General features: G+C 44.3%; 1 protein-coding gene across 4 annotated transcripts in view; it reads right to left on the minus strand.

The window, feature by feature from the left end:
- Positions 1–1164: 1164 nt before the first annotated feature.
- Positions 1165–21708, minus strand: part of LOC133645036 (arf-GAP with Rho-GAP domain, ANK repeat and PH domain-containing protein 3-like) — a 38744-nt gene continuing 18200 nt past the window's right edge. For 2 of the 4 annotated variants that reach the window (XM_062039823.1, XM_062039822.1), the window contains 23 exons: positions 21613–21698; positions 21356–21538; positions 19925–20066; positions 19727–19831; positions 19506–19659; positions 19332–19434; positions 19048–19246; positions 18916–18979; positions 18681–18844; positions 18390–18602; positions 17560–17665; positions 9786–9933; positions 9645–9713; positions 9508–9582; positions 9326–9443; positions 9110–9238; positions 8887–9023; positions 8658–8740; positions 5943–5978; positions 5717–5780; positions 5510–5647; positions 5398–5436; positions 1165–1657 (listed from right to left, as the gene is read on the minus strand). In XM_062039823.1, coding sequence (XP_061895807.1) covers positions 1295–1657; positions 5398–5436; positions 5510–5647; positions 5717–5780; positions 5943–5978; positions 8658–8740; positions 8887–9023; positions 9110–9238; positions 9326–9443; positions 9508–9582; positions 9645–9713; positions 9786–9933; positions 17560–17665; positions 18390–18602; positions 18681–18844; positions 18916–18979; positions 19048–19246; positions 19332–19434; positions 19506–19659; positions 19727–19831; positions 19925–20066; positions 21356–21538; positions 21613–21698 — 2918 coding nt within the window. In that variant the 3' untranslated portion in view covers positions 1165–1294. Of the gene's footprint in view, positions 1658–5367; positions 5437–5509; positions 5648–5716; positions 5781–5942; positions 5979–8657; positions 8741–8886; positions 9024–9109; positions 9239–9325; positions 9444–9507; positions 9583–9644; positions 9714–9785; positions 9934–17559; positions 17666–18389; positions 18603–18680; positions 18845–18915; positions 18980–19047; positions 19247–19331; positions 19435–19505; positions 19660–19726; positions 19832–19924; positions 20067–21355; positions 21539–21612; positions 21699–21708 lie in introns of all 4 variants that reach the window. The other 2 variants (XM_062039820.1, XM_062039821.1) reach the window with 1 other exon arrangement.

A 21708-nucleotide genomic window follows, 5' to 3' on the forward strand; every position in this document is an offset into this window, starting at 1 on the left:
CCAGGAATGACGCACAGGGAAGCGGGGAAGAAAAGGTGAAAAATGCCCAATATTGTTTAAAATACCTACCTGGGTTGGAGTTCCAGAAGTCCCACAAGGAGCCAAAATGCCAAAAATATCAAAAATACACCCAGGAATGACACACAGGGTAGCAAGGAAGAAAAGGGGTTAAACCGCCCCAAAATGTGAAAAATACCCAATATTATCAAAAATAGTCAGGGGAGAGTCCAAATGTCAAAAATAATACACCCATAAATGACGCACAGGGAAGCGGGGAAGAAAAGGAGAAAAATGTGAAAAATGCCCATAATTGTTTAAAATACCAACCTGGGTTGGAGTTCCATAAGTCCCACAAGGAGCCAAAATGCCAAAAATATCAAAAATACACCCAGGAATGACACACAGGGTAGCAAGGAAGAAAAGGGGAAAAACCGCCCAAAATGTGAAAAATACCCAATTTTATCAGAAATAGTCAGGGGAGAGTCCAAATGAGGATACATGTCAAAAATACACCCAGGAATGACGCACAGGGAAGCGGAAAAGAAAAGGTGAAAAATGTGAAAAAATGCCCAATAATGTTTAAAATACCTACCTGGGTTTCAGTTCCATAAGTCCCATAAGGAGCCAAAATGCCAAAAATGTGAAAAATACACCCAGGAATGACACACAGGGAAGCAAGGCAGAAAAGGGGAAAAACCGCCCAAAATGTGAAAAATACCCAATATTGTCAAAAATAGTCAGGGGAGAGTCCAAATGAGGATACATGTCAAAAATACACCCAGGAATGACACACAGGGAAACAGGGAAGAAAAGGGTAAAAAAACAACCAATATGTGAAAAATACCCAATATTATCCAAAAATACCTCCCCAATACTTTGGACTAGATTCCTGTTAGCCCCGCCCACTGACTTTGATTGGCCAGTTTGACAGTTACAATTAGTTCATTAAGCTTTGACACACGTTTATGAAATAATGACATTTAGGAAAGAAATAACTAAATAGCTTTGACTATATTTAAATAACTATTATATTTGACATGAAACTATTGAAACAGATTGACACAATAACTAACTATTTGATGTAAATAATGTCAAGATGTATTTATCACATCCTAATTACTGAGGGAATAAGTGCGTGTCACCATGGCAACCATTAAAAGCAGCGACATTCAAGCATTTATTTGACAATGCTGCGGTCCAAAGTTAAAGACAAGGTGTGAGTGAAAGGTTCCACAGGCTGCAGGCGGTCTGTGGTCTTCACATGAGGTGACCTTCAGCAGCCAGCAGAGGAAGCCTAAGGTCCAACGTCCTCCTCCTCCTCCTCCATTTCGTCCTCCTCAGGGTTCTTCCCAAAAGCAGAAGAGAGCTCCTGCAGTAGAAGTTCTTGTGCCGGCGTGCAGACGGTCTGCAGCCGAGACTTCCTGCAGCCGCCGTCTTCGTGTCCCGTCACGGCGTCGGCCTCCCTCGCCCAGTCGCACACGGGGTCAGCTGGAAGTTTGGCCGGCTGGAGGACCTCCTGCGTCTCCGCCGCGCTGCTGGTGAGGAAGCTGGTCTCCAGAGACTTCAGCACCTGCAGGCCGAAGTCGCCCACCTCCTCGTAGAGAGGCTCCGGAGACTCCGAGCGCTCCTCCACCGAGTCGTGCTGCACCTGCATGGGCTGCGGGCACACCAGACACAACAGTCAGACGGGTCAGACCAGACGGACAGGTCGGACGGGAGAGACGGGTCAGACGGGATAGTCGAGACACACGAGTCAGACAAAACAGATGAGTCAGGGAAAAATGGACGAGTCAAACGAGACGGACAAGTTGGACGGGTCAAAAGAGTCAGATAGGACAGAGGTGTCAGACAGGACAGATGGGTCAGACGAGAAGGACAAGTCAGACAAGACGGTCGAGTCAGATGGGAGAGACAGGTGAGACGGGACAGTTGAGACACACCAGTCATACAAGACTGACGGACCAGACAAGACGGACCAGTCAGACGGGACGGAGGTGTCAGACGGGATGCATGAGTTGGACGGGACGGAGGTGTCAGACGGGATGCATGAGTTAGACGGGACAGACAGGTCAAAAGAGTCAGAGGTGTCAGACGGGACGGAGGTGTCAGACGGGACGGAGGTGTCGGACGGGACGGAGGTGTCAGACGGGATGCATGAGTTGGACGGGACCAAGGTGTCAGACGGGATGCATGAGTTAGACGGGACAGACAGGTCAAAAGAGTCAGAGGTGTCAGACGGGACTTAGGTGTCAGACGGGATGGAGGTGTCAGACGGGACGGAGGTGTCGGACGGGACGCATGAGCTGGACGGGACGGAGGTGTCAGATGGGACGGACCAGTCAGACGGGACGGAGGTGTCAGACGGGACGGAGGTGTCGGACGGGACGCATGAGCTGGACAGGACGGAGGTGTCAGATGGGACGGACCAGTCAGACGGGACGGAGGTGTCAGACGGGAGGGAGGTGTCAGACGGGATGGAGGTGTCGGACGGGACGGAGGTGTCGGACGGGACGGAGGTGTCGGACGGGACGGAGGTGTCAGACGGGATGCATGAGTTGGACGGGACGAAGGTGTCAGACGGGATGCATGAGTTAGACGGGACAGACAGGTCAAAAGAGTCAGAGGTGTCAGACGGGACTTAGGTGTCAGACGGGATGGAGGTGTCAGACGGGACGGAGGAGTCGGACGGGACGCATGAGCTGGACGGGACGGAGGTGTCAGATGGGACGGACCAGTCAGACGGGACGGAGGTGTCAGACGGGAAGGAGGTGTCAGACGGGATGGAGGTGTCGGACGGGATGGAGGTGTCGGACGGGACGGAGGTGTCAGACGGGATGCATGAGTTGGACGGGACGAAGGTGTCAGACGGGATGCATGAGTTAGATGGGACAGACAGGTCAAAAGAGTCAGAGGTGTCAGACGGGACTTAGGTGTCAGACGGGATGGAGGTGTCAGACGGGACGGAGGTGTCGGACGGGACGCATGAGCTGGACGGGACGGAGGTGTCAGATGGGACGGACCTGTCAGACGGGACGGAGGTGTCAGACGGGACGGAGGTGTCGGACGGGACGGAGGTGTCAGACGGGATGGACAAGTCAGACGGGACGGAGGTGTCGGACGGGACGGAGGTGTCAGACGGGACGGAGGTGTCAGACGGGACGGAGGTGTCGGACGGGACGGACCAGTCAGACGGGACGGACCAGTCAGACGGGAAGGAGGTGTCGGACGGGACGGAGGGGTCAGATGGGACGGAGGTGTCGGACAGGAGTGAGGTGTCGGACGGGACAGAGGTGTCGGACGGGACAGAGGTGTCGGACGGGACGGAGGTGTCGGACGGGACGGAAGTGTCAGACGGGACGGACCAGTCAGACGGGAAGGAGGTGTCGGACGGGACGGAGGGGTCAGATGGGACGGAGGTGTCGGACGGGAGTGAGGTGTCGGACGGGACGGAGGTGTCGGACGGGACGGAGGTGTCGGACGGGACGGAGGTGTCAGACGGGACGGACCAGTCAGACGGGACGGACCAGTCAGACGGGAAGGAGGTGTCGGACGGGACGGAGGGGTCAGATGGGACGGAGGTGTCGGACAGGAGTGAGGTGTCGGACGGGACAGAGGTGTCGGACGGGACAGAGGTGTCGGACGGGACGGAGGTGTCGGACGGGACGGAAGTGTCAGACGGGACGGACCAGTCAGACGGGAAGGAGGTGTCGGACGGGACGGAGGGGTCAGATGGGACGGAGGTGTCGGACGGGAGTGAGGTGTCGGACGGGACGGAGGTGTCGGACGGGACGGAGGTGTCGGACGGGACGGAGGTGTCAGACGGGACGGACCAGTCAGACGGGAAGGAGGTGTCGGACGGGACGGAGGGGTCAGATGGGACGGAGGTGTCGGACGGGACGGAGGTGTCAGACGGGACGGACCAGTCAGACGGGAAGGAGGTGTCGGACGGGACGGAGGGGTCAGACGGGACAGAGGTGTCGGACGGGACGGAGGTGTCGGACGGGACGGAAGTGTCAGACGGGACGGACCAGTCAGACGGGAAGGAGGTGTCGGACGGGACGGAGGGGTCAGATGGGACGGAGGTGTCGGACGGGAGTGAGGTGTCGGACGGGACGGAGGTGTCGGACGGGACGGAGGTGTCGGACGGGACGGAGGTGTCAGACGGGACGGACCAGTCAGACGGGACGGACCAGTCAGACGGGAAGGAGGTGTCGGACGGGACGGAGGGGTCAGATGGGACGGAGGTGTCGGACAGGAGTGAGGTGTCGGACGGGACAGAGGTGTCGGACGGGACAGAGGTGTCGGACGGGACGGAGGTGTCGGACGGGACGGAAGTGTCAGACGGGACGGACCAGTCAGACGGGAAGGAGGTGTCGGACGGGACGGAGGGGTCAGATGGGACGGAGGTGTCGGACGGGAGTGAGGTGTCGGACGGGACGGAGGTGTCAGACGGGACGGACCAGTCAGACGGGATGGAGGTGTCACAGGTAGACTCACAAATAACATGGAGAACTGAGGGAGACTCACAAAGAACATGGAGAACTGAGGGAGACTCACAAAGAACATGGAGAAGTGAGGGAGACTCACAAAGAACATGGAGAAGTGAGGGAGACTCACAAAGAACATGGAGAACTGAGGGAGACTCACAAAGAACATGGAGAAGTGAGGGAGACTCACAAAGAACATGGAGAACTGAGGGAGACTCACAAAGAACATGGAGAAGTGAGGGAGACTCACAAAGAACATGGAGAAGTGAGGGAGACTCACAAAGAACATGGAGAAGTGAGGGAGACTCACAAAGAACATGGAGAAGTGAGGGAGACTCACAAAGAACATGGAGAACTGAGGGAGACTCACAAAGAACATGGAGAAGTGAGGGAGACTCACAAAGAACATGGAGAAGTGAGGGAGACTCACAAAGAACATGGAGAAGTGAGGGAGACTCACAAAGAACATGGAGAACTGAGGGAGACTCACAAAGAACATGGAGAAGTGAGGGAGACTCACAAAGAACATGGAGAAGTGAGGGAGACTCACAAAGAACATGGAGAGCTGAGGGAGACTCACAAAGAACATGGAGAAGTGAGGGAGACTCACAAAGAACATGGAGAAGTGAGGGAGACTCACAAAGAACATGGAGAAGTGAGGGAGACTCACAAAGAACATGGAGAAGTGAGGGAGACTCACAAAGAACATGGAGAAGTGAGGGAGACTCACAAAGAACATGGAGAAGTGAGGGAGACTCACAAAGAACATGGAGAGCTGAGGGAGACTCACAAAGAACATGGAGAAGTGAGGGAGACTCACAAAGAACATGGAGAAGTGAGGGAGACTCACAAAGAACATGGAGAGCTGAGGGAGACTCACAAAGAACATGGAGAAGTGAGGGAGACTCACAAAGAACATGGAGAGCGTCCTGCGGTCGTGAAGTTTCCTCTGCAGGCAGGAGAAGACAGTTAACCTTCAAAGTGGTGTCAAGGTGAAAGTCAGAAGCAGGGGTGACTCAGACCAGAGTCTGGTTGGCCGTCAGCATGCTGTTGTTGCTCTCGTGTCCTCGGATCGGAACCAGAGGCATGGTGCCGAACTTCTGCTTGGCGATGTCGGAAGATGAGTGCCGCCTCAGAATGGGCGGCCCGGGGTCGTCGTTCTAGAACAAAGATGAGGTTGTGATGAGCAGCCTCCCGTTGTCACGGCAACCAAATGAAGGAGACCTGACCTGCACTTTGAGGAAGCTGCTGATCCAGTCCCACAAGTCAGCCTCACTCGTGCAACACAAGAACCTACACACACACACACACACACACACACACACACACACACACACACACACACACACACACACACACACACACACACACACACACACACACACACACACACACACACTGTTAAGATAATCATCTACTAATAAAACTAGTCAACGTGTGTGTGTGTGTACTTACAGCTGATGTTTGTGTGACATCACTGTAAAAGCCCACCTGCAGTGCAACAACAATTATGTGACATCATGTGACCTAAAGTACCTTTTATTACTTTGAGTGCATAAGTGCACACTTCTGTACTTACACTTAGTACTTTAAGTGTACACTTCTGTACTTACACTTTGTACTTTAAGTGCACACTTCTGTACTTAAACTGAGTACTTTGAGTGCAGATGTGCACACTTATGTACTTACACTTAGTCCTTTGAGTGCACACTTTGGTACTTACACGTAGTACTTTAAGTGCACACTTATGTACTTACACTTATTACTTTGAGTGCATAAGTGTACACTTCTGTACTTACACTTAGTACTTTAAGTGCACACTTCTGTACTTACACTCAGTCCTTTGAGTGCATAAGTGCACATTTCTGTACTTACTCTTAGTCCTTTGAGTGCATAAGTGCACACTTCTGTACTTACACTGAGTACTTTTAGTGCATAAGTGTACACTTCTGTACTTACACTTATTCCTTTGAGTGCATAAGTGCACACTTCTGTACTTTAAGTGCACACTTATGTACTTACACTGAGTACTTTGAGTGCATATGTGCACACTTCTGTACTTACACAGTCCTTTGAGTGCATAAGTGCACACTTATGTACTTACAATTAGTCCTTTGAGTGCATAAGTGCACACTTACTGTATGTACTTACACATAGTACTTTGAGTACATAAGTGTACTTATACTTAGTCCTTTGAGTGCATAAGTGCACACTTCTGTACTTACACTTGGTACTTTAAGTGCACACTTATGTACTTACACTGAGTACTTTGAGTGCATACATGCACACTTCTGTACTTACACTTGGTCATTTGAGTGCATAAGTGCACACTTATGTACTTACACTTAGTACTTTGAGTGCATAAGTGCATACTTCTGTACTTACACTTAGTACTTTGAGTGCATAAGTGCACACTTCTATACTAACACTTGGTCATTTGAGTGCATAAGTGCACAATTATGTACTTACTCTTAGTACTTTGAGTGCATAAGTGTGTTGACACTCCGATGTAGCAAAAAGTGTACAGCAGTGCACTGTTAGTACCTGAGTGTAGAAGATGGTGGAGAAGGACAAGGAGAAGGGAGAGAAGAGGAAAGGCATGAGGAGGAGAAGAAGGGGGTGGAGAAGGAGAAGAAGAAAGAGAAGTACAAGGAGAAGAAGGAGGATGAGGAGGAGAAGAAGGAAAAGGAGAAAGAGAAAAAGGGGAGAAGGACAATGAGACGGAGAAGAAAGAGAACGAGAGGAATGAGGATTAGGAAAAAGGAGGAGAAGGAAAAGGAGCAAAATGTGGAAAAGGAGAAGGAGAAGAAGCAGAAGAATTAAGAGAAGGAGGACAATGACAAGGAGAAGAAGTAGAAGAAGGAAAAGAAGGAGGAGAGGGACAAGGAGAAGAAGTAGAAGAAGGAAAAGAAGGAGGACAATGACAAGGAGAAGAAGCAGAAGAAGGAAAAGAAAGAGGACAATGACAAGGAGAAGAAGTAGAAGAAGGAAAAGAAGGAGGAGAAGGAGAAGAAGTAGAAGAAGGAAGAGAAGGAGGACAAGAAGATGGAGATGAAGGACGAAAGAGAAGTAGAAGGTGAAGGCAAAGGAGGACAACATTTGAGACCCAGCATACAGTAATACTCTTAAGTATACAGTTGTACTCTTTTAAGTATACAGTTGTACTCTTTTAAGTATACAGTAGTACTCTTTTAAGTATACAGTTGTACTCTTTTAAGTATACAGTTGTACTCTTTTAAGTATAAAGTAGCATTGTTTCAGTATACAGTAGTACTGTTTAAGTATACAGTAGTACTCTTTTAAGTATACAGTTGTACCCTTTTAAGTATACAGTAGTACTCTTTTAAGTATACAGTAGTACTCTTTTAAGTATACAGTAGTACTCTTTTAAGTATACAGTAGTATTGTTTAAGTATACAGTAGCATTGTTTAAATACACAGTAGTATTGTTTAAGTATACAGTAACACTGTTTAAGTATAGAGTAGTACTGTTTAAGTATAGAGTAGTACTGTTTAAGTATACAGTAACACTGTTTAAGTATAGAGTAGTACTGTTTAAGTATACAGTAACACTGTTTAAGTATAGAGTAGTACTGTTTAAGTATAGAGTAGTACTGTTTAAGTATACAGTAACACTGTTTAAGTATAGAGTAGTACTGTTTAAGTATAGAGTAGTACTGTTTAAGTATACAGTAGTACTGTTTAAGTATAGAGTAGTACTGTTTAAGTATAGAGTAGTACTGTTTAAGTATAGAGTAGAACTGTTTAAGTATAGAGTAGTACTGTTTAAGTATAGAGTAGTACTGTTTAAGTACAGAGTAACAATGTTTAAGTATAGAGTAGAACTGTTTAAGTATAGAGTAGTACTGTTTAAGTATAGAGTAGTACTGTTTAAGTATAGAGTAGCACTGTTTAAGTATAGAGTAGTACTGTTTAAGTACAGAGTAGTACTGTTTAAGTACAGAGTAGTACTGTTTAAGTACAGAGTAGCACTGTTTAAGTATAGAGTAGTACTGTTTAAGTACAGAGTAGTACTGTTTAAGTACAGAGTAGTACTGTTTAAGTACAGAGTAGTACTGTTTAAGTACAGAGTAGTACTGTTTAAGTACAGAGTAGTACTGTTTAAGTACAGAGTAGTATACTATGGTTGGTAGAATGGGTGCAAGTCACCTTGTTGGAGCTTTGAGCTTCCTGCGGACACCCATGTAGACCTTCATGGAGCTCAGAGGCCATTCCTTCTCTGCCTTGAAGCTCTGAGGACCCCCACCCCACACACACACACACACACACACACACACACACACACACACACACACACACACACACACACACACACACACACACACACACAACTTAAGACAGGTGAGTTCCTCCAGTGTTCCTGCACACGCTACACTACCTTCTTGTCTTTGAGCAGCAGCAGTTTGTTCTTCTTGATCTGGAAGCTTCTCTCCTGGAACTTGTTGCCCTGAAGGAGTTTGGGTGGTTCCTCGCGACACTTGAGCACGCCCACTTTCATCAGGTCACTCTTGTAGGCTGCATGACACGCCTGCTCGTCACCGTGCGCATGTGTGTGTGTGTGTGTGTGTGTGTGTGTGTAGCTTTAAGGGTGTCACACCTACAAGTAAGGATGTTGATGCCGTCACCTTTAGGGACCCTTTTTACCACCAGGTAGGCGGAGCTTGGGTCGGCCATCTTGCACCACTGCAGCGCCTGCTCCAGAACTTTCTCTTTGGGATGCAGGGGGCGTTCTAGGGACACACAACAACACACAGGTGTGTACGTAGGCAAACACCTGCGGGCCGGTGTGTGTGTGTGTGTGTGTGTGGTCCACTTACCCAGCTGGCCGTCCTCGATGACCTCAAAGGTCATCCACACGTCTTTGTCTCCAGCTGGAATGTTCCTCATGTAGAGCACCTGGTTGGTCAGCTCCTCGGCACACATGGTAGGGGACACCTGCAGGGGTCATAGGTGGTGTGAGGTGTGTTCCTCACACGTGTGTGTGTGTGTGGGTGTGTACTTTGAGGGTGACACAGCTGTCAGGTGTCTTCATCTCCAGGTAGACCTCGATGATCAGGTCTCCCGCCTGAGACAACTGAAGACACAGACCACATCAGACGCACATTAGCCCCTCCCACCCTCACGCCGTGCACACACCTGAGTGTCCTTCCAGGAGGTGATGAGGCTGAGCTCCAGTTCGATCCGAGTCTGGTGTTCTTCGTCGATCTGAGAGGGATAAAGGTGTGGTCAGGCGTGGCCTCGAGGGGACGGGGGGCGTCCGCTCCGGGTTCTACTTACATCGAAGACGTACAAGTAGTTGTCAATCAGATCCTCCATGATTTTCACCTCGTGTTGTCCCTTGCCGTCGGTCTGGAAGAGGCTCGGAGCGAAGAGCAGCGACAGGTTCTTGGTGCACATCTGGTTCAGGTCGGCACACTTCTGGACCCTGAGAAGGCAAGCGAGGGCATGAAGCCGACAGGAACTGTGAGAAGAACATTTTCCCCACCTTTGAGCAAAGATGTGGGACACCTTAGACCAGGGGTGTCAAAGTCATCTTAGCTCAGGGGCCGCACGGGAGAACATCTGTGCGGACTATTACAATTATGGCATTTAAAAAACTAAAGAAAGACAACTTTAGATTGTTTTCTTTGTCTTACTTGGGCCAAAAACAGAACAAAACTTTATGAAAATATTAAAATAAATATATAGAAAAAAGTAAAGTTTAGATTAGAGATGTCCTAAATGCGTTAAAATGTAACATCGGAAATTATCGGTATCGGTTTTTTTATTATCGGTATCGTTTTTTGTTGTTGTTTTTTTTTAAATTAAATCAACATAAAAAACACAATATACACTTACAATTAATGCACCAACCCAAAAAACCTCCCTCCTCATTCACACAAAAGGGTTGTTTCTTTCTGTTATTAATATTCTGCTTCCTACATTATATATCAATATATATCAATACAGTCTGCAAGGGATACAGTCTGTGATTCCTACATTATATATCAATATATATCAATACAGTCTGCAAGGGATACAGTCTGTGATTCCTACATTATATATCAATATATATCAATACAGTCTGCAAGGGATACAGTCTGTGCTTCCTACATTATATATCAATATATATCAATACAGTCTGCAAGGGATACAGTCTGTGCTTCCTACATTATATATCAATATATATCAATACAGTCTGCAAGGGATACAGTCTGTGCTTCCTGTGCTACATTATATATCAATATATATTAATACAGTCTGCAAGGGATACAGTCTGTGCTTCCTACATTATATATCGATATATATCAATACAGTCTGCAAGGGATACAGTCTGTGCTTCCTACATGATATATCAATATATATCAATACAGTCTGCAAGGGATACAGTCTGTGCTTCCTACATTATATATCAATATATATCAATACAGTCTGCAAGGGATACAGTCCGTAAGCACACATGATTGTGCGTGCTGCTGCCCCATTAATAGTACTAACCTTTAACAGTTAATGTTACTCATTTTCATTAATTACTAGTTTCTATGTAACTGTTTTTATATTGTTGTACTTTCTTTTTTATTCAAGAAAATGGTTTTAATTTATTTATCTTATTTTATTTTATAATTTTTTTAAAAAAGTACCTTATCTTCACCATACCTGGTTGTCCAAATTAGACATAATAATGTGTTGATTCCACGACTGTATATATCGGTTGATATCGGTATCGGTTGATATCGGTATCGGTAATTAAAGAGTTGAACAATATCGGAATATCGGATATCGGCAAAAAGCCATTATCGGACATCCCTAGTTTAGATCCATGAAGGAAAAAAGAAAGTAAATGAATATATAAGTAGGGATGTCCGATAATGGCTTTTTGCCGATATCCGATATTCCGATATTGTCCAACTCTTTAATTACCGATACCGATATATACAGTGGTGGAATTAACACATTATGCCTAATTTGGACAACCAGGTATGGTGAAGATAAGGTCCTTTTAAAAAAAATAAAAAAATAAAAATAAGATAAATAAATTTAAAAACATTTCTCGAATAAAAAAGAAAGTAAAACAATACAAAAACAGTTACATAGAAACGAGTAATTAATGAAAATGAGTAAAATTAACTGTTAAAGGTTAGTACTATTAGTGGACCAGCAGCACGCACAATCATGTGTGCTTACGGACTGTATCCCTTGCAGACTGTATTGATATATATTGATATATAAAGTAGGAAGCAGAATATTAATAACAGAAAGAAACAACCCTTTTGTGTGAATGAGTGTAAATGGGTTGGTGCACTAATTGTAAGTGTATCTTGTGTTTTTTTATGTTGATTTAATAAAAAAATAAAAATAAAAAAAATTAAAAAAAACGATATTGATATTTAACAAAATCGATACCGATAATTTCCGATATTACATTTTAAAGCTGTAACTGATAGCTCAGTTACAGCTCTTGTTATTACCAAATCTGTGTTATGTGTGTTTTATGTCGCACGATTGCACCAAGAAAAATTCCTAGTTGGTGAACTCGTTCTCAAACAATGGCAATAAAAACTCTTCTGATTCTGATGATATCGGCAGGCCGATATTATCGGACATCTCTATTTATAAGTGAATACATTTACATATGCATAAAATGTTAGCTGCCTCTCTTTGTTTATAATGTACCGTATTTTTCGGAGTATAAGTCGCTCCGGAGTATAAGTCGCACCGGCCGAAAATGCATAATAAAGAAGGAAAAAAACATATATAAGTCGCACTGGAGTATAAGTCGCATTTTTTAGGGACATTTATTTGATAAAAGCCAACAGCAAGAATAGACATTTGAAAGGCAATTTAAAATGTCTAAAGAATAGTGAACAACAGGCTGAATAAGTGTACGTTATATGAGGCATAAATAACCAACTGCTATGTTAACCTCACATATTATGGTAAGAGTCATTCAAATAACTATAACATATAGAACATGCTATACGTTTACCAAACAATCTGTCACTCCTAATCGCTAAATCCCATGAAATCTTATACGTCTAGTCTCTTACGTCAATGACATCAATAATATTATTTGATATTTTACGCTAATGTGTTAATAATTTCACACATAAGTCGCTCCAGAGTATAAGTCGCACCCCCGGCCAAACTATGAAAAAAACTGCCACTTACAGTCCGAAAAATACGGTATATTTTCTGCTGGGTCTACTCTCTATTTTATTCTGCAGCTGTTACATACACTGCAAAAAGTCAGTGTTCAAAAACAATAAAAAAATAAAATAAAAAAATTAGGGGCATTTTACTTGAACTAAGCAAAATTATCTGCCAATAGAACAAGACAATTCGGCTTGTCAAGACTTTCCAAAACAAGTCAAATTAGGTAACCTCAATGAACCCAAAAATACCTTAAAGGCCTACTGAAAGCCACTACTAGCGACCACGCAGTCTGATAGTTTATATATCAATGATGAAATCTTAACATTGCAACACATGCCAATACGGCCGGGTTAACTTATAAAGTGACATTTAAAACTTCCCGGGAAATATCCGGCTGAAACGTCGCGGTATGATGACGTATGCGCGTGACGAAGTCCGAGTAACGGAAGTTATGGTACCCCGTAGAATCCTATACAAAAAGCTCTGTTTTCATTTCATAATTCCACAGTATTCTGGACATCTTTTGCAATTTGTTTAATGAACAATGAAGGCTGCAAAGAAGACAGTTGTAGGTGGGATCGGTGTATTAGCAGCGGACTACAGCAACACAACCAGGAGGACTTTGTTGGAGCGCTAGCCGCGCTAGCCGCGCTAGCCGGCGACCTCACCTTGACTTCCTACATCGCTGGAACGCAGGTGAGCACGGGTGTTGATAAGTAGATGAGGGCTGGCTGGCGTAGGTGGAGAGCTAATGTTTTTAGCATAGCTCTGTGAGGTCCCGTTGCTAAGTTGCTAAGTTAGCTTCAATGTCGTCGTTAGCACAGCATTGTTAACCTTCACCAGCCTGGAAAGCATTAACCGTGTATTTACATGTCCACGGTTTAATAGTATTGTTGATTTTCTATCTATCCTTCCAGTCAGGGGTTTATTTTTTTGTTTCTATATGCAGTTAAAGCACGATGCTATCACGTTAGCTCGTAGCTAAAGCATTTCGCCGATGTATTGTCGTGGAGATAAAAGTCACTGTGAATGTCCATTTCGCGTTCTGGACTCTCATTTTCAAGAGGATATAGTATCCCAGGTGGTTTAAAATACAAATCTGTGATCCACAATAGAAAAAGGAGAGTGTGGAATCCAATGAGCCAGCTTGTACCTAAGTTACGGTCAGAGCGAAAAAAGATACGTCCTGCACTGCCTCTCAAGTCCTTCACTGTAACGTTCCTCATCTACGAATCTTTCATCCTCGCTCAAATTAATGGGGTAATCATCACTTTCTCGGTCCGAATCTCTCTCGCTCCATTGTAAACAACGGGGAATTGTGAGGAATACTAGCTCCTGTGACGTCACGCTACTTCCGCTACAGGCAAGGCTTTTTTTTATCAGCGAGCAAAAGTTGCGAACTTTATCGTCGATTTTCTCTACTAAATCCTTTCAGCAAAAATATGGCAATATCGCGAAATGATCAAGTATGACACATAGAATGGATCTGCTATTCCCGTTTAAATTTAAAAAAATCATTTCAGTAGGCCTTTAAAATAAGTATATTCTCACTAATAACAAGTGCACTTTTCTTGGTAGAAAAAAAACATTAGACCTTTTTGCTCAATATGTTGAAAAATATTCTTAAATGAAGTAAATGCTAGTGCCATTATCTTGACATAATGATATGCGCTCGGCATCATGATTTTTTTTTCATGCTTGAAGTAAGAAATTATTACTTTAAAAAAGTAGTTTTCTACTTGTGAGTGTTGATGACACAGCTTTGCAACAGTTGATATTCTAGTTTCAAGCATGTTTTACTCAATATAGCTCATCAACGTGATGACCTATATCAGGGGTCCGCAACCCGCAGCTCTAGAGCCGCATGCGGCTCTTTAGCGCCGCCCTAGTGGCTCTCTGAAGCTTTTTCAAAAATGTATGAAAAATGGAAAAAGATGAGGGGAAAAAAATATTTTTTTGTTTTAATATGGTTTCTGTAGGAGGACAAACATGACACTAATCGTTATAAATCACACTGTTTATATTAAACATGCTTCACTGATTCGAGTATTTGGCGAGCGCCGTTTTGTCCTGCTAATTTTGGCGGTCCTTGAACTCACCTTAGTTTGTTTACATGTGTAACTTTCTCCGACTTTCTAGGACGTGTTTTATGCCACTTCTTTTTCTGTCTCATTTTGTCCACCAAACTTTTAACGTTGTGCGTGAATGCACAAAGGTGAGTTTTGTTGATGTTATTGACTTGTGTGGAGTGCTAATCAGACATATTTGGTCACTGCATGACTGCAAGCTAATCGATGCTAACATGCTATTTAGGCTAGCGATATGTACATATTGCATCATTATGCCTCATTTGTAGCTATATTTGAGCTCATTTAGTTTCCTTTAAGTCATCTTAATTCAATTTATATCTCATGACACACTATCTGTATGTAATATGGCTTTTAATTTGTTGCGGCTCCAGACAGATTTGTTTTTGTATTTTTGGTCCAATATGGCTCTTTCAACATTTTGGGTTGCCGACCCCTGACCTATATTATATATATATATATATATATATATATATATATATATATATATATATATATATATATATATATATATATATATATATATATATATATATATATATATATATATATATATAATATTGTATATAGGACGGCGTGGCGAAGTTGGTAGAGTGGCCGTGCCAGCAATCGGAGTGTTGCTGGTTACTGGGGTTCAATCCCCACCTTCTACCATCCTAGTCACGTCCGTTGTGTCCTTGGGCAAGACACTTCACCCTTGCTCCTGATGGCTGCTGGTTAGCGCCTTGCATGGCAGCTCCCGCCATCAGTGTGTGAATGTGTGTGTGAATGGGTGAATGTGGAAATAGTGTCAAAAGCGCTTTGAATACCTTGAAGGTAGAAAAGCGCTATACAAGTATAACCCATTTATCATTTATTTATCAAATCTCAGCAACAAGCTGTAATATCTTACTGAGATCATTTAGGAGCAAAACACTTAAAACAAGTAAAACACTCTAACATAAAATCTGCTTAGTGAGAAGAATTATCTTATCATACAGAAAATAAGCAAATATCACCCTTATTTGAGATATTTCATCTGACTTAGATTTCAGTTTTTGCAGTGATACTGTAATATTGTACATGCTCATTTGTATATATTATATACAAATATAATATATCAGTATATATTATATACTGTATATATTACATATAAGTTATATTTTATATTGCTACTATGGTACATTTTTTGTCTACTTTAAACATTGTTTTTGCCCTCTTTTTGTGCCTTGGAGTGCATTACCCTTTCCATCCCTATCCTTTCCAGCCTTTGTAACTGAGCTACTGTGTGGAACAATTTCCCTTGTGGATCAATAAAGTTTGTCTAATAATAATAATAATAATAATAATAATACATTTTATTTGTAAAAAGCACTTTACATTGAGTAAACAACCTCAAAGTGCTACAGTGTATAAAAAAAATAAAAAATAAAATAAAAAGATAATTTAAAAAAAATAAAATTAAAATTAAAACTAGAACAGCCAAATAGCTAAAACTAGTATGCATATATCTAAAAAAAGGCTTTTTTTTTTTTTAAAAAAGAAGGGTTTTTAAGCCTTTTTTAAAAGCATCCACAGTCTGTGGTGCCCTCAGGTGGTCAGGGAGAGCGTTCCACAGACTGGGAGTGGCGGAGCACAAAGCCCGGTCTCCCATTTAATGTCTAAGTCTAAAATTTGTTTTCTTTTGTGTTATTTTTGTAATGAATGAAGTAACGTTCATGACAAAACACAATATATAATGTGAGATATAACAGGATAATGCATGCATTTATCATTTGTTTTCAAAACGCTTACAAAAAAGGGGGACCCCAAAAGTTTACTGTGGGACCCCATTTTTATGACTTGATGGGGTCCCCGGGACCCCATTTTTTAAATTCCTAGCGCCAACACTGATGGAGTATTGGTGCGTGCAAAACAGCAGCAGGCGGCTGTGGCCTGCGGGCCGCTTCTAGTACTAATCAAATCTCATCCCGGGGGCCATAGATCATTCATTCACGGGCCGGACCTGGCCTGCGGGCCTTGACTTTGACACTCCTGCCTTAGAAGTTACTAGCTTTGGCACTGTTTTTTTATCTATGCACACACACATCGTATTCTGTCTAGTTTGAATGAAAGAATGTGCCCAGTTAACTTTCAGTTTCGACCAAAGGAAGGCCGCATTATGGACACAAGCATGTGAACATTTTACAGAATGTCTTCATTGTTTGTACCGACTCTTTTGTATATTGTTCATCTTCAATTATAGGTGTTAGAATAATTGTTTGTAAGTTATCACAAAAAACTTTGTGTTGAAATGAGTTCCTAGCAAGAAGACAAAAGCTGAATTTGAAACCTACCAAGAAGAAACTCCACTGTGTAAGGGGGAAAGCCACATGAAGGGTTTTCTGTGTTCTTTCATGTATGGTAATCAACTTGTTCTGGCCCAAGGACTTCAGAGCGAAGAGATGACAGAATCTGCCCAATTTCCAGACGACCTCTTTTTGAAGTATTTTACGGACTCTTTTTGAACTATTTTATGAACTCTTTTTGAACTGACCTTTTCTGTGAAATTTTTGCGACCTTTGTCCTTTGGAAACAGTGGTGGCCGTGTGGTCGGGGGAGGGTCCAAAATAAAAAAAGGAGGCATGCAATCTTTTGGCAGAGCGTGCGGGAGACTGTACAAGAGTACAGTGTGTCCAGGCGTGTCTCCTCAATTGAGTCCAAATTGAATTCTGTCTCTGTTTAATTCTTTGCCTCTTGTCTTGTTTAATAGATGCCATCAGTGTTTGAACCTGACAATAGGCACATCTCTTTATTTGGGACAACTAAAGAGTCTTCCTTCTAAGACCATGTTGGCTCCAGTCACAACTCACCTGTACAGGTGACTGACGAGTGCAGCCAGAGTCATCCTGTTGACCCGCGGAAGAGACCGGATGATCTCCTTGTAGCGATCCAACCTTGCGCCTTTGGAAGGGATTTCTGAGATGTAAAGAGGGAAAAGAAAATGTGAGCTGATGACTGGTCTCCCAATGAGACTTGGCTGATAATCACTTCAATGGCGGCTGCAGTATTTAGATGCTGAAATGTAAGAGTTTTGACAGCACCAAGCATCTGTAGCTAATAAACTCAGGGTAGCACTGAACTGTTAGGCAGATTAATCTCAATATCGGTATCGATATCAAGCGTTGAATCAGCATTGGATCGATATTACTGTAATGAGATTAACATTGTTCAGTTATCTTCTACACCTATCTGTTTCTTATTGTTGTGTTGTTCATATCGTTGATACATACTTTGTATCGGATCAATACCAACATTTGCAGTATCGCTCATCACCCAGTCAGCAAGTCATTACTTTGTTTCTACAGTTCTATTTTCTACCGCTTGTCCCTCTTGTTTACCTTTCATCACGTATGCAAATGCTGTTTTTTGTCCAGCCTGTTCCGGTAAAAAGTAATTTTGTAAATATTTTTAAGGTTAAATTGACTGCAATCCTGGTACGTTAGCATCAAGCTAAGGATGTATGCATGTGTTTTATTTGTGTATATACATTTTACAGTAACTTTATTTTGGATCCAATTATTAAAGATCCCTAACTTGGATATTTTCCAATCCCCAATTTGAGGGACAGCTTACTTATCTTTCAAACTAAACACTGACAACAAGCAACTTAAGGTCCAGTGGACAGGAAGTAGAGACTCACTGGCAGCTTCCTGCCACAGCGGATGGAGGTCGATCATGAAGACGGGGTCATCGATCTCCCTGAAGAACCGCTTCAGGACGTCCGTCACGTCCTCGATGAAGTGGTCTCCGATGCGTAGTTTGACATTACGGGCATCTTTGCGAAACTCCTCCATGAGCAGCTTGATTCTTGACTTGGCTCCGTTCTTGCGATAGATCCCCTCGTGACCCAGACCTGCAGGCATGGACACCGACAGGTTCAGGCACCCTGGGGCCAGGTTCCATGGTGTGGCCTCATCAGCACTTTGCTCACCATACTGCGTGATGAAGGCGATGCAGCTGTCCACGATGATGGGGATGTCATGCCTGCTCAGCTGCTGCTCTCGCAGAGAGTTTCCCTTCCCGCCGGCAGCCCGCTGAACGTCTGCGTACCACAAGGTGAAGTCTGTGCGTCCGACGCCCTGCAGGTGGAACGTCCTGACACAACAGAGACATGAGACGTCAAAGATCAGCCAGAGGACAAAAAACTGATGTTGAAGTCCACTCACCTCCCCTTCTCAACCAAAACCAGGATGTCTTTCTTCTCGTGGTTCTGGCTTTCCGAGGCGACACCTTCAACACAAACATAATCAGTCCGACACAACCCCGGATTGGGTCTAGAGACGTCAAAAACTACTGACTCAGCTCCTGCAGCCGCTTCAGGTTGATGATGTCTTCTGCAGCGCCGTCGTTTTGGGGACAGATGAAAAGGTTGGACTTCTGCAGGACAAAGTAAGCCTCTTTCCACTGCTGAGGGTCCAACATCGCTCGGTACCGCAGTCGCCCGATGCGCTCAAACTCCCGAGTCAACAGGCAGTGACAGCTGAGCGGCGTGGAAGCCTAGCAAGCACACACGCATTATTAGACCAGCAGAACTTGGGATGGGACTGAAACGATGTGAAAAAGCATTCGAAAAACAACCAACTTTCCCGATGGCACTGGTCCAGGCGTGCAGATCCTCGGGTGTCTCCACACCAAACTGATAGAGTTTGTCCGAAGTCAAATACAGTTCAAAAGTGTAACGGAACCTGAGCGCAGAAAATACAGAGTAAATCCCCGGTTTCACTTTTGACCAACATGTGGCAGACCTACACCTCACCTGTCCACAAAACCGTTGTTTTTGAGCAAGTCTGGTCGGCTGACTCCCAAACACACCACGTCCTTGAGACCGATCTCCATGCACGGTTCTGCTGATCGCTCCGCAGGGTAGAACAGCAGAGACTGATCCACCGAACACCAGAACTTCTGGAAGTCTGTCACAGTTCAGACAGGCATGTGATGCAAACATGTCACCGCACCTGTCAAAACTGGGAGCCGAACCTTCTCGAGACCGGCGGGACAGCGTCGCTCTGCTGACGCAATTGGAACTGAAGAGAAAGCCAGAGTAAACAACCGTCTTCATGATCTCGTCATAGACACCAGGATCTGCGGGAAATCAAGTAGTGAAGACGAGTTTGTCCTCTAATCCTTCATAGTTGGTAAGCAAAGAATAATCATAGTAGTGGTGTTGGTTCTGACCTGGGACTCTACAGTTCACTAGCAGGTCTCTGTTTGTCTGCTGCCCGTGGGCGGTGCTTGCCAGGTGATTAGCTCTTGCTTCAGAAAAGATGCGAGTGACAGTTTTGAGGAGCGTATGTTCGGAGACAGCGGAACATAACACCTGCAGTCGACACGCACAAACATCGGAACGGTTCAGTTGCGATTGATTCAACGCCCTGGGAACACGAGGACCTGGGTGATCGGAGACTATTCACAGGCAAGTCATTGAGGACTTTACAAAATGGCTGAAAAAGACTAATCTGATAAATTGCGATAATCATTACTTTTAGAGTGGAAAGCACTCCCAATGATAGTAAAATACTTCCAATCTGCTTTTAGAGCAGTGGTTCTTAACCTTGTTGGAGGTACCGAACCACACCAGTTTCATATGCGCATTCACCAAACCCTTCTTTAGTGAAAAATAAAATGTTGGGGTTTTTTTCAAATTCAAGACAAAGTTATATGTTTTTGGTAACACTTTAGTATGGGGAACATATTCTAAGTAACAAAGACTTAATTTAGAGTTTTTTGGACACTTGGCCAGTGGTTCTTAACCTTGTCGGAGGTCCCGAACCCCACCGGTTTCATATGCGCATTCACCCAACCCTTCTTTAGTGAAAAATAAAACGTGTTTTTTTTTCAAATTCAAGACAAAGTTACATGTTTTTTTACTGGTGCTCAAAATGAACCGTGCATGAACATCACCTTGTTCAAAGAACAAAACCAACACAGTGCATAAACTCACAACAAATTACACGCCTGAAAACCAGTGTGACTTCTGCTGTTGCCGTAACACGATGAGTCGGGTGTGTGTCGACGTCCGCGGCGGAGGCTCCACCGAACCCCTGAGGCCGACTCACTGAACTCCTTGGGTTCGATCGAACCCAGGTTAAGAACCACTGCACTAGGGGAACATATTCTAAGTAACAAAGACTTAATTTAGAGTTATTTGGTTAGGGTTAGGGATAGAGTTAGAGGGTTAGGGCCAGGGTTAGAGGGTTAGGGCCAGGGTTAGAGGGTTAGGGTTATAATAAGGCCATGCCGAATAAGGCATTAATAAGTACTTAATAATGACTAGGTAAGAGCCAATATGTTACTAATTTGCATGTTAATAAGCAACTAATTAATGGTGAATTTGTTCCCCATACTAAAGTTTTACCATGTTTTTTTACTGGTGCACAAAATGAACCGTGCATGAACATCGCCTTGTTCAAAGAACAAAACCAACACAGTGCATAAACTCCCAACAAATTACACACCTGCAAATCAGTCTGACTTCTGCTGTTGCCGTATCCGTAATAGAGAAGTTTTTATTTACACGATGAGTCCGGTGTGTCTTGACCTCCCCCGAAGCCCTGAGCCCGACTCACCCAGGTTAAGAACCACTGTTTTAGAGGCTCTAAACTGCACCTTCAGTAGTTGTTCCTGGCTGCTGAAAGCTGGATGGGCCACTCTGTAGTGCCCGTCTCTGTACTTCTGACCGATGAACTCTCGCCTCTGACTCGGGGACGCGTCGCAGTCCAGCTCATCAGACTGGGACAAGTGGGCCGCCCAGAAGTCGTTAGCGCGGTCGTTACCCAGCATGATGAAGAGCTGCAACGACAGAACAAAACCTAGGAAAAAAAGACTTTCTTGCGTTTCAGGTTCCCATCTCGTTTAGGTCTTACCTGCACAATCTCATTGCTCCACACGCTGGTGTCCAGTTTCAGACTCTGAACTTTGGAAACCATTGTTCCCAAACCTCTGTGCTGACCTGCTCGCAC

Source organism: Entelurus aequoreus, linkage group LG28 (genome assembly GCF_033978785.1).
Source record: "Entelurus aequoreus isolate RoL-2023_Sb linkage group LG28, RoL_Eaeq_v1.1, whole genome shotgun sequence".
In the NCBI taxonomy this organism is placed as follows: Eukaryota; Metazoa; Chordata; class Actinopteri; order Syngnathiformes; family Syngnathidae; genus Entelurus; species Entelurus aequoreus.